The following is a 15,549-nucleotide window of genomic DNA, read 5'->3' as shown; positions in this document are numbered from 1 at the left end:
TGTTTCCAATAATATTTCCCCACTTTTTTTCTTTTGTTCCCTGCATTAATTTCACAGTAGTGATAACACATGGCAGCACGATTTGGTGATTTTAGTGTGTGTGTGATATTTCATATCTGCATCTGATGAGAACATGCAGGGATGACAGTAACACTTCATATCCATTCCTTTACCCTGACTCCTATTTGGTTCTTAGTGCCAAAATTGTATTAAGGGATAAAATTATGAATTGATATATCAACTTCTAAGTAGAATAAATGAGTAAAAATCACAATATTTTTTTGCCTGCATAATTCAGCAGATATCTATGTTTCCAATAATCTTTTTACATATATAACTCAAGCAATAGTTTGATCTGTGTTAATGAATCCTTGCACAAAATATACACAAACGGTCTTTATATAGATGACAATCCTTTATGGTCACACCGCACATCCACCTAAGTATTGTCATCTTCACTACCTCCATCCTGCTGATGTTATTTTTCCTCAGGACCATAGTTTCCATAGTATACGTCATAGCTGGTCTCACTACTGTCCTGCAGATTTTTCCTTTTAGATTGATTTGCACCCTCTTATCACATAGCACTCCAGCCATTTCTCTCTCTCTCCAGTTCCTCCATTCTGTTTGTATCCTGCATCCCACTTCCTTCTCAGCCTCACCATTCTCTTTCATTGTTGAATCTAAGTATCTAAAATCACTGACCTTCCTGATGACATTTCCTTCCAGCTCCAAATCTGTCTCCTGGCCGCCGTCCACTTTGCAATACATACTCTGTCTTACTTCTGCTCACTCTCATAGCTCTCTCTTCCAGTACTTTCCTCCAACTTTCTAGTTTACCTACCACTTCTTCTCTTGCTGCTGCACATAGGACGATGTCATCTGCATACAACATAGTCCAAGGCTCATCTTCTCTCATCTCCTTCGTCAACACCTCCATCACAATATTAAACAGGAATGGACTTAATACTGACCCTTGTCAGTATTAAGACTTTGAGAGACAAAGGCAGGTCGAACTCTTGTCTTCATATTTCTGTACATCTCCTTCACCAGTCTGGCATATTTCTCTGGCACCTTCTTCTCCCTCAGACACCTACAGACTTCTTGCCTTGGCACTCTATCATATGCTTTCTCCAGATCAATAAATACCAGATGTAGCTCCCGTTGCTTCTCTCGAAACTTTTACATCATCTGCCATAACCAAAATATAGCATCTGTCGTCGATCGACCAGGCATGAAGCCAAATTGCTTCTTTGCACTCTCCACCTCCTTCCTCAGTCTTCCATCAAGAACCCTCTCTAGGATCTTCATTGTGTGGGACATCAACTTTATTCCTCTGTAATTCTTACAGTCTTGGGCATCTCCTTTACTCTTGTAGATGGGGACAAGAGTACTTTCCTTCCATTCTTCAGGTATGTTTTCCTGTTGACAAAATTTTATTAACAGGTCCCACAGCAGGTCAATTCCCTCTTCCCACAGTGACTTTCATGCCTCCACTGGAACTCTGTCGGGGCTCACCGATTTTATATTCTTCATCCTCTTTATGGATTCCTTCTCTTCCACACTACTAATGTTCTGCACCATTTCCTCATAAGGCTTCCCATATTCTCTGTGAGGACTTGAATTTTCATCATTCAAAAGCTCTTCAAAGTATATTCTCCATCTGTTTCACTCCTATTTTTAGAAGTCGATATATCAATTCATAATTTTATCTCTTAATACAATTCTGCCACTAAGAACCAAATAGGAGTAAGGGTAAAGGGGTGGATATGAAGTGTTACTGTCATCCTTGTCTGTTCTTATCAGATGCAGATATGAAATATCACTCACTAAAATCACCAAATCGTACTGCCATGTGTTATCACTACTATGAAATTCATGCAGGGAACGAAAGAAAAAAAGTTCAGAATACTGATATCTGGTAATTATTTATTTTGCTTTTAAACTGAAAACACTAATGATCTCCTTCAAATAAGTGAATTCAATTGTGATTTGCTTGAAGAGTTAAAACTTACTGATAAAGAAAAATATGGCAGTTCTAAAGTATAATCTTTGGAAATTGTAACAGAGGAATTAAGTAGAAAATTATAGTACCAGACCTAATATTCAGTTGAAATAATAATAAATTATTATTTATTTGTGTTGTAAAAAATATGTAGCATAATAACTGAGCTACAAAAAATGACTGCTATGAAATTAATGCTGGGAATGAGGGAAAAAATCCATAATTCCATACGCCAACAAAAAACTCATCTCACTTGTCAGAATTCCATACTCTAACCATCACCTACAATTCCAAACTTGAACCAAAGACACAACATGACATCAGTGATGAATGGGTTCCCAATGGAAATTCCAAGGATTCCATACTCTAACCATCATCAACTCAATGACGTCATTTATCCTTATCTTATCTCCCATCACCCACTATGCCATACGCGAACCATTACCCAGAATTCCGCACTCTAACCAAAGACACAACGTCAGGTCAATGACAGATGGTCTCCCCAGTGAAATTCCAAGGATTCCATACTCTAAACATCACCCAGAATTCCACACTAAAACCATTACCCATAAGCCACCAGTGAACACAAACAAAAACAAACACTCACACAACGCATGTATACACACACACACACACACACACACACACACAGGAAGTCACACATACGTATTACAATAATGTCCCCTTTTCACTTCAACTCAATGACGTCACATTGGACAAAAACCTTTAAGGAAGAAGAATCGACTGCATTTTCAGTTTATTTACTGAAATTCGTTCTTTCAGGCCGCAAATCGTCTTGTGTGTGTTCCGCTGTACCATACTGGTTTGTGTATCCTGTAAAGTAAAAAAATGAGTGAACCCAAAACACCTTGAAATTTTTCTTTGTTCAGGAAAATAGCAAGAGTCAAATCTTGTGAAATATTTCTAGCTAATTAAATGTTTGAATTTTTCATTGTGAATATACTTGTAAATATTATTCAGTTAAATAAATGTGTGCTTCTATACCTAAATGAACAAAGTTAGGTGTCGTATGTCACTTGTCTAATTCTTATCTTATCTTGTCAACATCTCAATCTTGTCAGAATTCCATACTCTAACCATCACCCAGAATTCCATACTCAAACCAAAAGAGACAACGTGACGTCACAGAGAGGTGAGATCCTTATCTTATCTCTAAAACATCACACACACAATGCCATACGTGAACAATTACCCAGAATTCCATATGCGACCAATTGCACAGAATGCCATATGTGAACCAAAAGACAGATCGTGACGTCACAAATAGATGGGTCCCCCAGAGAAATTCCAAACATTCCCCTATTCATTACGTCACTTATCTAAGCACACAACAATGTCACTGACCCTATCAGACAATGACGTCACGAATCAAGATCTTATCTTGATCTTAACCTTGTTCTTAGTGCCCCCATACTACTTAGTGCTATCATTATTGCTTCTGCATACATACCGCAAAAAATAATAATAATAACAATTTCCTTTATCCCTACATGTATAAATTTTTCATTGTGAATATACTTGTAAATAATATTAAGTCAAATAAAAGTGTATTAGTGGACTTAAATTTAGGTGTCGTACATCACTTATCTAATTCCAATCTTATCTTATCAACATCTCAATCTTGTCAGAATTCCATACTCTAAGCATCACCCAAAATTCCATACTCAAACCAAAGCCACAACGTGACGTCATTGTCCTTTCTAATTATCACTGAATTCGTTGACAATACCGCAACTGTACTGTTCTTCAGCACACATCATTAAAAGCATTATTAAGAGAAAAGTTTTGTTCAAATTATTCGACTTTTCTTGGGTTTAAAATGTTAGATTAAATAAAATGTTAGATGCTTCCTAGTGAAACATCTAAATTTATTTAATTTGCATTTAATAAATTTAATTTATTTAATAAAATAAAAAATAAACAAAACCTTTTGAAGAAGTGCTCGTCTGTTGGGTGAGCGGGGGCAGTTCGAAACATTTAATTATTATGGATGTACCTTAATTCACTAGAATGCAAATACTTTAATTACGACTGTATTGTATCTGTCACTCAAGTGACAGATATAGTATTTAATAAAATTTCTAAAATATCCATACAAAAACTTCTAGAAAACGCAACCAATGCATTATTTATTTTATTAAATACTGTTAGTTTATTTTACTTTTTATTTCTCTTTATATACTATGTGCGAATGATGATCTAAGATCACTAAAATGGTGCGTTTAGCTACCAGACTGGTTTGATTTTGTTACAACAATAAAACTCAGTCTAATAGTACAGTAGTCATATTTATAACCCTGATTGTTACAAAATTGTATTATGTTAGTATTGTAGCATATGTGCAAAACTGCTGGTTGTAATTGATGTAATTATCCCATTCTTTTGCAGTTTTCAGGCAACAAGAATGACTCTGTTTTTTTTTTGTTGTTGTTGTTTCTGTTCTCATTGTGATATTGAATGACGTCACTATGAAAGCATATAATTGCATTTTTACAACAAAATGAGCTATTTTTGTGGTTTACGCAGTAGATATTTCATAGCATGAAAAGTACTAGAGTTTTCATAAATGAAAATATTCAAATATATCTGTATACCTGTAAAATGTTAGGCATCCTGATGTTAAATGGAATCTACCAGCAGCATTCAGCTAAAGACATATGATGGGGTATCGTCTAACAACAATAGATGAATTATCTTCGAGATGCAGTGCTTGAATTTAAGCGTTATGCATAACAATGAGCAAATCTCGTGACTTGAGTGGATTGTTTGGAATTACCATCGAAGCAACAAGGCTATGTTGACAATATTTGTTGACTACATGTATCAGTTCTCTTTGGTCAGTTTGTCTTTATTAAGGAATCAAAAGCACGAGTTTCCGTTAGGGAAAAACTTGCAAGCGCCATGTAAAAAGAAATCGACCATTTGAAAAGCAGTTATAAAAGTTCGTTGCATTCTAGTCGAACCTTTCTTCCTAAGTACGAATTTTTCGATTAAGCTATTGAGATGCTACTTATGGCTACACTTTAATCACTTTAATGTGATTAAAGTGATATCCAGACACACAAAGAGTATCTCGAAAACTGTTATCCTGGTAAGACAACAGAAAGCAACCTTCAATAGTACATTTGATCAATTGAAAACAGATGAAGTCATCATCGGATGTATGCGGTAAGAAAACGAAGAACTATTAGGAAGAGAATGTATTCGGATGAGCATCGGATATCCTCTCTCATAGGATATAACAATATTTAGTCATTAAGAGTACACAAGTCCAACAAAAACAAGAATGTGAACTAAGGATGAGAAAAAAAAGTATTGCATTTGACTGATACAGCGTGAAAATTCGAATTACGACGAAAACTTGTATAGTCTGGCTCGGTAAAATAATCACTGGACTCTACCAATCATCTTAACGAAATACGTCTCCCGGCATAAAGTTTACTGTCTAATTAAAAATTCAGCTGTTTATTTGGAATTTGTTTACAAGGAACAAAAAACCGGTCATAATACATACGCATGCCAAAACACATCAAAAGAGTAGAGGCAAAAATCATAAAACAGAGTTAACAGCACTTACAATAGAAGCTACGCATCAGGTACTATGGAAGAGTACGAAAATGACTTACGTTGATTACAATTTCTAAGTCAGATCAGTCAAAGAATCGTGGAGAATGTAAAGAAACCCTAGTCTGATCCAAGAACAGGTCTGATCAGCTTTCATCAAAAACCTGAAAGTAAATCTCGGCCATTCTACGCATTACATCGTAGAATGTAATGCAAACGCGAGCGCAGTATTGCAAGTATTTCAAATATTCTGCATTACTGATTACAGTTGGCCTGCTTATTGCAAAATCCAGTTATTGCAATAAGTGCTTATTTTATTTTATTTTTTTATTTCACTCTCTTGAAGAAGTATAGCATAATGCACAAAATAAAACCTTAGTAGTAGAGAACTAAGCGTAATAATAAATATGGATCATTAGATTGAAAGAGCCCCAGTAGCTCTTTTATATAGACGAAGCTCTTTAGTCAGAAAAACCTGGGATCGAATCCTGTCCATGACGTGAGGTATCTGGTCTCTTTCGAAAGGGGGGGGTAGCCGGTTTCATATGAAGGTAAGGTTTTTTTAATCCGAAAACTCGGGTTTTTCGTTCCCCAGATCAGGCAAACCGGCCCCGTGAACACATACGGATTATAGTTACTTAAGAAACGATTCCTTCCAACTGTAGGCCTGATTCGTCAGCTATGCCGGTCCTGAGCCTGGATAAAATAAGGGGGGGGAGAGGTGCTGAGATAGTGCCGTATCTCCCAGTAAAAAGCGCTCACGGACGTTGTGTCATCATACAAAATAAAACAAAATAGGTTAAGACCACTGTATTTAGTATTCATCAAGAAAACTATTACCCAGAGAGTATCTTTCTGTTTACTTAGCAGATTCAAAGAATCTGCTAAGTAAACAGAAAGTTTGTGTGCACATATCACGAATAATGTATGTATCTTTATAAATTTTGCTGTTTGTGATGTCACACTTTGTCTAGTGATTTTTAGTAAAGTTATACTAAGGTAGTGGTTCTTCGATGTTGTTGGGAAAAGACATTAATTTTTACGAGAACGGATTAATATCATCCAAGTAGGTGGCTCGAAAAGTTCCATCTATCCTCCCCCACACACACACATGCACATGTCGATAACAATTCTGTCAATGTGAGGTAAGCTAATCAGCTAGACAATTTGAAACAAAACTTCTGTTCATAACATTTATTAGGAGAATTTCTGCAACTTAATTATTAGAGCATCGATCAGCAGACTAATGACATTACCGTAACAAGATGACATTGTTGAACCACATACCGAGGTTAGCCATTAACTAGTAGTGGTAACCTCCCTTTAGATACCCCAAATATCCTTTTCTTGACAGACTTAATGCATTTTCCTTGGTTACTCCTAACGACTAGAAACCGTCCTCCATATTTCGCAAAGGATTTCTGCCACCTTCTAAGCTAATTATCATCGATTTAAATCTAAATATTATGCATAACTATTGGTGGGTGTCAATGCCTTCTGATTAGCACAGCAAGCTAATACGAATTGTTTATTGTTGTTAGCAGGAACCAAACTGTTTGCCTTACCTGCACTGAGCGATAACTCATTAATTCTGCATTAATGGCACCTGTTAATCTTTCTAACGTTCATTATACTGTAATGTACTTCCGAAATTGGCTGCTCTGTTAGAAAATGCAAAATACATTTCGAGGAGACTAATTATTCTCTGGTAATTTGACATGAGTGCATTTTGTAGCAGTTTGGTTGGCCCGATAAAATTTCTGATTAGGCTAGATATCTTTAGCAAACCAGCCATTTAAATTTGCTTACTCTAAAAGTTTTCAGTTAAGAAGTACAATAATTTTAATCATAGAAAAACGATTATAAACTTTGTTTGTTATTCCTTCATGGAATTTATTTTTCTGTCAACGCCGTTAACAACAACAAGATATCATAAAGCCCGTTTGTATTTCTCTAAAAACTATTTTTTTTTACTTCTTTCTGAACGTTAAGTTAGAGAAATTCCTCTCACTCTCTTTCTCTCTCTCAGTCACACACACACACACACACACACACACACACACACACACACACACACACACACACACACACACACACACACACACACACACACACACACACACACACACACACACACACACACACACACACACACACAAAACCTATAGCAAACCCCTCTCAAAAAACACCATTACAAGGACGTAAACATACCATACTCAAATCTGACCGCACTTGCAAAAAAGTTAAACCGTGCACAAGGCAGTAGCAGTCTTCTAAGCGCCTACCTATAAACAATAAAATCAACACCTGACTTGCGACGGGTATAGAAACAAAACCACGAAACCACCGCCATCTATTATCATCTTCCTCAGATAAACTCTACAAAGCTTCGAGGAAGAAATCAGAAATGTCACCCAAAGAAACAAGTAAAAATTATAATCGATTTAATAAAAACTGAATCATTTTAAATAAGTATGTGAAAAAAGCATTTATTAACAATGATATTATCAAAGATTAGTAAAGATATTAACAATGTGTCTTACACATTGTTAATATCTTTACCTATGCAATTTAAATAAGATATTTTTCAACCACTCTGTACGGAAAAACAATATATAGAGATAGATAGATAATCGTGTAATCTATTCTGAGTAACTTAACTATAACTGTAGTATTATCTCTTACACTGTATGTAATTATATTAAATTGTATGTTTTATATAAATATGAGTATTATATGTATTATATGTGTATTATGTGTATTACATAAATTTTATGTATAATTAAATATGTAATTTATTAGACATATAATAAAGATAAAAAAATTGACATTAAAAATATTATTATTATTATTATTATTATTATTATTATTAATTCTAATGAGTTCAAACATTGTCCACTGGAATCTGCAATTTTCCGATGCTGTGTGAATTTCAGATAACTAACACCGATCCCCTCTTCATTTACCAACGTATCATTCCACGACATCATTTTTGGCATGAAATTCTGAATGGCTTAGCAGATTTTACTCTGCCACCTAGCGGAAAACTTCTGTATTAAATGCAGTAGCGTCAACTGGTAGTCATTTCCATGTTTTTTTTTTTTTTCGAAATAATATACAAGTATGTGATAGTCTTAGATTTCTATATTTCAGCGGTTGTTCATCTAATAAATAATGTGATCTGCATACTGGTGTTTAGTTGAACACGTATTCTACTTATTGAACACGTATGTGATATTTAGGGATCGGGTATTCTACTTAACAACAGAGTAAACCTGTGTGTAAATGCCACCTGTATTCTGTTTAATCCTGTTTCTTACTACACTGTTACAAAGTAATATAAAGAATAATATGAACATCATATAACCTAAATACAAAAAAGTATTTACGAAAACGAATAGTGCGATATACGTTATAAACTTCGCATTCGAGCCTTGCGGCTAAGACAGTAACATTGAATTGCCGATTGCACAAACAGACTCGTGACCTTTATTAGATGTTTCATTTTGTCGAAGTTTGCTAACAGTATTATTATTCATAGAAATAGTTAATGTAAATTTATTTATTATTTAGATATACCGGAGGAAGATCAGTGTCTAAAACTGGATCTGCACTGGTGGTGTCCTGATGGTCGCTGTTTACCAGAGTCTGCTCATTGTAATTTTGCCTTTGATTGCACAGGAGGACTCGATGAAGTTGGATGTAGTATGTGCTTCTTTCTCTTGCTCTTTGGAATCCATAAGTTTATGTCACTAAAGTATTTATATTATAATCCTATTTACCTATTTAATAAAGCTACAAAATTGTATATGGACAAAATAAATCTACAAAGTGAACGTTTTTATTTGTTTTATTTTATTCTTTCTGTGAACTTTATTTTTGTAATATTCAACTGAGTGAAGTTCAGGCATATTTTATTTTATTTCTGTATCTAGCAATTGCATTTTTGTTTACTTTTTACAATACGTACAACAGATAATAAGGATTAAATAATCTGAAAACGCTTTTTTTGAGACAAACATGATGAATCTTTTTTTTTTTTTTTTTTTCGAAATGGATTCTGACTCGTAGCCTGTTTTCTGGATAGTGGAAATTATATCTGCTAGTTCAACCAAGATCGTGTTTAGTATAAACACAAAGCAGTGCTTTTGTGCCATTTCAGAACAATGAGACAGTATCACACAAGATCATAAAAATAACCCGTTCTGAAAATTATTACAACTGTGACATTAGTAGGATTTAAACATTTTACTAAAAAGTGTTACTTTTTTTTGCCAAAATACGATTTCAACTAGTCTTTCGGTGGAAAGACTGTTTATTTTGTCCGGAACTCAGCACTAGCTGGGTAATTATGAATTTAAAAAAAAATATTTTTTTTATTTGGAATATTTTGTCTAGTTCATCGAGTTATCTCGATTTGCTTGAAAATCGGATAATATTAGTTGGAAAAAAGCGCACAAAATCATTCGATGCTTTGCAAGAATATATCGTAGAAATGAAAATAAATAAATCGAATGCAGGTCTTGATTCACTTGTTGTGATAATACATGACATCATTGATATCCGAAAAGGAAGCAAACTGAAGATAGATTTACACTGACCGAAATAAAAAAAAAAAAAGAACTTTCTCGTAATGTCCAGTTCCTGATCGATTCCATGTTTTTCACGGAATTAAATTTTTCATGTTTTACAATTTGTATTTGTAATTTATATATTTCTTATTCCTTTCCTTCTGTTTTACTTTGCGGTGTCGAGATCTTCTATTCACTTAACATCCATCGTATCGAAGATAAGTTGGTTAGTCCTATGCCTCTCGGTGTGTCCTATGTCTGTAGATGTGTGTGTGTTCATCGGACCGGTTTGCTTGTTCTAGAGGACGAAAAACCCGAGTTTCCGGGTAAAAGAAAAACCCTACATCCGTGTGAGTCACCTTTCGTCGAAAGAGACCAGGTAAAGATTCATCATGTCACTGACGGAATCAAACCATGGTCTTTCCAACCAAACGTCTTCGTCTATACTGACTGAGCTATAGAGGATCTGTAATTATATAATTATATATACGTATCTCATCATTGGCCTGTGGAGTAACTTCTAGATAGAACTTCATTGGCTACAGCATTGCGATCCATTACCCTCCAAGGGTCATAAGCTAATTATATATACTATATTAAAATTCTACTAATATACATATTTTATGTAGCCCTCTTTTAAGTATTCACAAATTTTATGTTTTGTTTATTTATATAAAAATTCTGTTAGTTATTATAATTAATTTCAGTGGCCTTATACGTATGATAATTATAGTTTATATTTTCAGTTATTATATTATTATATTTCTGGTTATAATTATAATTTTATCCTTATCCGAGCCTCATTTAGAACTTTATTGGCTACAGCATTGCCATCCATTACCCTCCATGGGTATTAATCACCGCATCTCACGGTCGATTAATTCCATATTTCCATAATTATATAAGGAATAATCTCCTTATAGTCCTTATAAGGACTGGCTTAAAGGGGCGAAGCAAGAATGCTTTTCATCTTCCCCGTTATCTGTAGAGGACAGTGTAGGGATAAGGTGTTATTGGCTGTTAAAGCTCTGATCATGGCAGGAGGGTAACAGCAATAGCCGAGCCTCAGTTAGAACTTCATTAGCTACAGCATTGCCATCCATTACCCTCCAAGGGTATGGTGGTCCTACCCTAGTTTTTTTTTTTTTTTTTTTTTTTTTTTTTTTTTTATTATGGACTTTTTATTATTAATTATAGAAACAGTTCTTTGGTGCTCTATTTAGTTTACATTATTTTTATAGAAAATAGAAAAATATTAAGGGTGTTATATTTTTCCTTGTTATTTATAGAAATTATATTATTAGAAATATATTATTATTATATTATTAGAAATTATATAATAAAAATATATTATTTCTATATATAATATATAGAAATTATATTATATAATTGTTGTTTCTATTTTAATTTATAATTATACATAATTTTTTTTACATACACACGTATATATTCATTGTTACTAGAGTAATTTTGCATTTCTGATTATAATTATATTCTGTAATTATTATAGCATTTTTATTATTAATTAAAACTTTCATGGATATTATGCTTAGTTTACATTATTTTTATGGAAAATATAAAAAATTTAAGGATATTATCTCATATATAGTTATTTAATAAATATATAGAAAAGATATTATATATTTGTTTCTATTATAAATTACAATAGAAATTGTAATGATATATATATATAATATATATATTAGGGTTACCGAGTAATTTTATAAGCTTGGTTATTAAACTCCTAATCCCAAGTATGCAAACAATTAAGTTTGCGCCTGAAACATAGTTCAAGTCTAAAGATGGTACAACACCAGGGCAACTCATTGTAAAGGTGGGTAAAGATCTGATCTCTATTCTTTAATTACATCTATATCTCCTCCAGAGATTCTTATTAAAAATAAAAACACCTTGCAGCAACTTCTATAGGTAAAGTTGATAAGGCTCTGTATTACTATAACCTTGGTATTTAGGGTCTAGCTACTCACTGAGAAGACCTCAAAAAAGGTTGAAACCGGTCTGGGTAGTGACCCACCCATAATGTATTGCAGTATACATCTTTTAGGGAGATGTGCTTCACATTATGGGAAAATACTAAGAATAGTGATCAGAGCTTTACTCAACTTTGCAATGAGTTGCCTTGGTGTTGTATCATCTTTAGACTTGAACTATGTTTCAGGCGCAAACTTAATTGTTTGCATACTTGGGATTAGGAGTTTAATAACCAAGCTTATAAAATTGTATGGTAACCCTAATATACTGTATCCCCAAGTTAAAAAATTATATATATATATATATATATATATATATATATACTTTACATAAACACATATATACCGATTGTTTCTAGAGTAATTAAACTTATATATATATATATATATATATATATATATACTCTATAATATAAAATTATAAGCCTTTTTTTCTAACGTTTTTGTGTCACGTTTTTGTCAAGTTATTTGATACGTTTTGAAACTCAGGGGCTACCCTGAGTGTCAAGTCTTCAAAATTCGAGTCATCAGAATTCAAGGAAAACCGGTCTACCAGTCCAGAATTCGGGGTGTCGGCGCCATAGGCGCAGGGGGGACCCCTTTCGAGTCATCAGAATTCAAGGAGAACCGGACTACCAGTCCGGAACTTAGTGGGGAACCGTAGGTATCAGGGGGGCGGAGCCCCCCCTAGTATATATATGTTGGATCGTGCTTCCTTATTTTTGATCCGCCATCTTGTTTTAACTCTGTTCTTAAACAAGTAATAAGTTGCTGGTTGATTACTTAAATATAGAATTTAGTGAAACCAACCATCAACTCATTTTATATCAATATTATTTCTTACTTAGGCCGAGTTTATCTCTTATGTTTGAAGCTCCCGCTAGGTCTGATAATTTCATGAATGGTGCAGTAACGGAGATTCAGGCAAACACAATTTTAAAATCACCAAAACAAAATAAAATAAAAACAGAAATATTGCATAACATTATATATTATATATATTATATATTATATAATATAATATATATATTATATATATATATATATATATATATATATATATATATTATTTTACTTATATTTATAAAATTACAACACAGTATATGTGTTGTTATTGCACTTCATTTTGTTAATGCTACAGTAATAACATCCCTTCTGCTTAAAATACTTTACATGCTTGAAATCCTTCGCTCGTTGCAGACATAGCTCAGTGTTTCGAGAACGACTTCCGGTGCAGGAATGGCCAATGTGTTCCTCTGGAAAATAGATGTGACGGGTATTTTCACTGCAGGGATAAGAGCGACGAAATGGCATGCAGTAAGTAACATTTTTTCTCTTAATGGAGAGTCTGTGACTACCACGCTGATATTTGCTATGACATTGAGATCTAGCAAGACAGGAATTTGATGTTTTATTACTCTACAGGTGAACACGAATGCTCAGACGGCTACAGAAAATGTGAAAATGGTCAATGCATACTAGAAAATTGGTGGTGTGACTTCAGACCAGACTGTCTGGATAGTTCTGATGAACAGTCTTGTGGTAAGTTATACTTCGAAAATGAGGTCTTTCATAGACCTTCACTGATATTTAAATATTTGCTCATTTATAATGATATCTCTCTCTCTAATACTTAATACAGTTTACATATAAATGTAATTTTATTATAAAAAATGACTGTGAATAAATTTTAACGTTCAGTTTAAAAATATAAATGAAATCTGTTTTGAATTTCTTAAACACTGCCTATAAATTTAAATAAACGAAAACATTTTTTATATAAATTAGATATTTTAGATGAATTTTTGCTAATGTTAATGATGAAGAATTACCGCATCTCACGGCCGATCCCTCCAACCTGTGATGAAGTTATCCTTGGAGGGTAATGGATGGCAATGGTGTAGCCAACGAATCCCTAACTGAAGCTCGGCTATTGTTGTTACTCTCCTGTCATGATCAGAGCTTTAATAGCTCAATAACACCTTATCCCTACACTGTCCTCTACAGATAACGGGGAATATGAAAAGCATTATTGCTTCGCCCCTTTAAGCCAGTCCTTATAAGGACTGTTAATGATTAATGAAAATGGGATCGGAAAGTATTAGATTAAATTTTATTGCAATTATACGCTAAAATACTATAAGTTAAACTCATAATATACAATTGAATACAGTGATTATTAATTGGCTAACATAGTTAATGATAACAGAAAATTAAAAAGTGATTATGATCCTAATGATAAATAATAAAGACTATTAATTATTAAATTATTACAATTTACTGATACAGTCAGGAAATTTCTCTAGAATTTTCCAGTGTACTGTGTGTAATTTTAACAAGAAATTCTGAAATAATTGAAAATAAATGTGATAAATTAAAATTTCAGTTATGAGGGAGTTAAGATTTGTTGCTAAAGTAAGTTGTAATCATTTCAGGAGGCGAAATGATTAATTTAACCTTTATCATTATTATTATTATTATCATTAGGAAATACTACTGGTCTGTGTTCTGAAGATAGCTTCAAGTGTTCGAATGGACAATGTGTGCCAAATTCTGCTCGTTGCTATTACGATGGAGGAAGGGGAGGATGCGCAGATAAATCCAACTTAAAAGATTGTGGTAAGTAAAGTTTTATTTATTTATAATTTTACTTTTATAAAATTAAAGTAAACGTTTCCCCTATTAAAAGAAACAAAAGATGGAGGTGTCCTATGAATTGTTTGGAAAGAGCTTAGTCCAAATTCTATTTAGAACACAAGAAAAACTTCACCATGGATTTTCAACAGACATTGTGGACAGGTTAACGTCCCCATCATGACCAACCAGTATTAGATTTATAAGAAGTCAAGATACTTGACCGTAAGCCGTTGAGTCTAATACAGAAACGAAGATGGGAAACAAAATCCTGTTTTAGTACAGAATCAATATCGTCTTCTTCTACAGTTTTACAGGGGGATGGGGGGGATGTGCTGAACAGCTGCGATTGTTTCATATACTCTCAAACTCCTGTCTAGATAGTTATTACGTTTTGGTCCCATATTGAAATACGTATTAAAGCTATTAGGCAACTGTATGCATTATCGGTTGGGTTATGTGCTGACAGATAACCCAATTTTCCCGGAGAGAAAAACTTGTTACTGCCATGAAAATAGAGACGGACATCTTCTTCAGCTGTTATTAAAGTCTCTTAAGTCTTAGACATATTCGAGTCAAACTTTTTCTAACGAAAAGGCTTGTGCCGCTTCTTCTGAATGCGCAATGGAGACCCTTAATTATTCCTGACTTCTATGAAAGTTTTAAAGTAACATCGCAATCAATTCCAGTGTAACGAAAGCCTAATTGGAGACACTAAAGTTAATTAGTTATATCTGGATAACCGAACACATACTGTCAGATA

The 15,549-nt window shown here is 33.6% G+C and overlaps 1 protein-coding gene across 1 annotated transcript in view; it reads left to right on the top strand.

The window, feature by feature from the left end:
* LOC150094815 (G protein-coupled receptor GRL101-like) overlaps positions 1–15,549 on the top strand; it is a 149,867-nt gene that overhangs the window by 69,239 nt on the left and 65,079 nt on the right. Inside the window, exons 8-10 of the mRNA XM_090411668.1 lie at positions 9,164–9,295; positions 13,578–13,694; positions 14,640–14,771. Coding sequence (XP_090267794.1) covers positions 9,164–9,295; positions 13,578–13,694; positions 14,640–14,771 — 381 coding nt within the window. The remainder of the gene's footprint in view (positions 1–9,163; positions 9,296–13,577; positions 13,695–14,639; positions 14,772–15,549) is intronic.

Source organism: Typopeltis vanoorti, chromosome 21 (assembly GCF_054136105.1).
Source record: "Typopeltis vanoorti isolate ZY-2024b chromosome 21, IOZ_Tvanoo_1.0, whole genome shotgun sequence".
NCBI lineage: Eukaryota > Metazoa > Arthropoda > Arachnida > Uropygi > Thelyphonidae > Typopeltis > Typopeltis vanoorti.
This window is presented reverse-complemented; position numbering and strand designations above follow the sequence as displayed.